Source organism: Priapulus caudatus, unplaced genomic scaffold, assembly GCF_000485595.1.
Source record: "Priapulus caudatus unplaced genomic scaffold, Priapulus_caudatus-5.0.1 Scaffold94, whole genome shotgun sequence".
Classification (NCBI taxonomy): Eukaryota; Metazoa; Priapulida; class Priapulimorpha; order Priapulimorphida; family Priapulidae; genus Priapulus; species Priapulus caudatus.
Window position 1 is genome coordinate 551,165 of NW_014577155.1, and position 1,951 is coordinate 553,115.

Below are 1,951 nucleotides of genomic sequence, written 5' to 3' on the forward strand. Positions count from 1 at the left end.
ACGATGATGACGATGATGATGACGACGATGACGATGGTAATGATGACGATGATGATGACGACAATGACGATGGTAATGATGACGACGATGACGACGATGATGACGATGATGGTGACGACGATGACGATGGTAATGATGACGACGATGACGATGATGATGACGACGATGACGATGGTAATGATGATGATGACGATGGTAAAGATGACGATGATGATGATGACGATGATGATGACGACGATGACGATGATGATGACGACGATGACGATGGTAATGATGATGATGACGATGGTAATGATGACGATGATGATGACGATGATGACGACGACGACAGCAATGGAGATCATGACGATGAGGACAACAACAACAACAACGGAGATGGTGATAACAATGATGAAAACGACGGTAGAGATAGAGGTTCGACTTGTGTCGAGTGCCATAACAAATACTCCGTGTACGAAAACGCATTTTGTACGGAGACTTGGTTAATGGTTATTAATATTGTGATTAATGATGAATGACATACAACATAAGCACGTGCCTGCGCCGCCTCGTGCTGCCCTCTAGGTACGTTCTACAGCATGGCGTGTGTCGGAGACTTCATCGTGGATCTGCTGCTCGGCTGTCCGAACGACGACGTGCGCGACCAGGCTCGCAAGCAGTTCCTGCAGCTGTCGCGCACCGTGTGCCCGCCGCTAGAGGGCGCCGCTGGCCAGACGAGTCCGCACCACTTCATCCTGCACGTGCTGCTGAAGGCGCACCTGCCGCTGTGGGTGTCGTCCGGCACCACCCGCGGGTCCAGTCAGAGGTGAGAGGTCACGGTCGCAGGGGTCAGGGGGTCGGATCTAGGGGTCAGGGGGTCGGATCTAGGGGTCAGGAATCAGATCTAGCTTCAAGGGGGATGGATCTAGGGGTCAGGGAGTTGAGTCTGCAAGAAGTCAGATCTGGTGACAGAAGTAAACATTTAGGGTCAGGGATTGAGTATAAGGGAAAGGGTTGAGTCTAGATTCAAGGGTTGGGTCTAAAATAAAGAAGTCAAGTCAAAGGCGGGGGTTTGAATCTAGGGTGAGAAATGACATTTAAGGATTATGAAAACCAACAAATATAGATTTTTGTTTGATATTAATTATTTGAAATCAGTTACCCTAGTTAAATCTTTTCGTGTGGACAGTAGACATTCTATGTTGTAGGAACAGATATCTAGCTTTCTGGGCGCAGCCTCCATATTTTCCATATATTCTCTCATGACGGCTTGTAAATTCTCTATAATAATTCCTGAGCATAGTGAGCATAGAGAATAGTGAGTGACATAATTAACGATGTTAACAATGAACTGCTAGCGTTGACTCGTTATGGTGGTCTAGTGTCATCGTGTCTTGATTCAGATTGCTGGCACAGTGCACGCAGTACTTTGAGCTACGAGCGAAACTGCTGGAAAATCTCACACGTACGTATATGTCCAGAGGTGTAATCACGTTTGTGTGTGTGTGCGTATGTGCGTGCGCGTGTGTGTGTGCATTTACGTGCGTGCGTGTGTGTGTGTGTGCACATGTGTGTGTGTATTTACATGACTTTATGTATCCACCTGTGTTTTGGCAGTGACGCTTTTTCGTATGTATTTACCTGTATATACCTGTATTTATGTATTTATCTGTGTTTACCTGTGTCGTGTGACAGTGTCCGAGCAGCAGGACCTGCAGGTGACCGTTTCCGCGATGCTCACGGACGAACTCGAGTGGCTCAACAACTTCTCAACGTCAGAGAAGCCGTCTCTGGTTGCCGGGGACAACGCGCTGCTGGCGGGACACTTCCGTCTCATCCGCTCGCTGCTCATGTGCGAGGGCATCCACAAACAACACGTCGGTGCGTGCTCGTTTACAGCTCAGCCTGTCTCTCTCTCAGTCTCTCTCTCTCTCTCTCTCAGCCTCTCTCTCTCTCTCTCTCAGCCTCTCTC

The 1,951-nt window shown here is 48.5% G+C and overlaps 1 protein-coding gene across 1 annotated transcript in view; it reads left to right on the forward strand.

Moving 5' to 3' along the window:
• The window catches only part of LOC106804957 (ubiquitin carboxyl-terminal hydrolase 24-like), a 46,836-nt gene that overhangs the window by 26,287 nt on the left and 18,598 nt on the right, over window positions 1-1,951 (forward strand). The window contains exons 28-31 of the mRNA XM_014806373.1: window positions 332-414; window positions 565-805; window positions 1,383-1,444; window positions 1,675-1,860. Coding sequence (XP_014661859.1) covers window positions 332-414; window positions 565-805; window positions 1,383-1,444; window positions 1,675-1,860 — 572 coding nt within the window. The remainder of the gene's footprint in view (window positions 1-331; window positions 415-564; window positions 806-1,382; window positions 1,445-1,674; window positions 1,861-1,951) is intronic.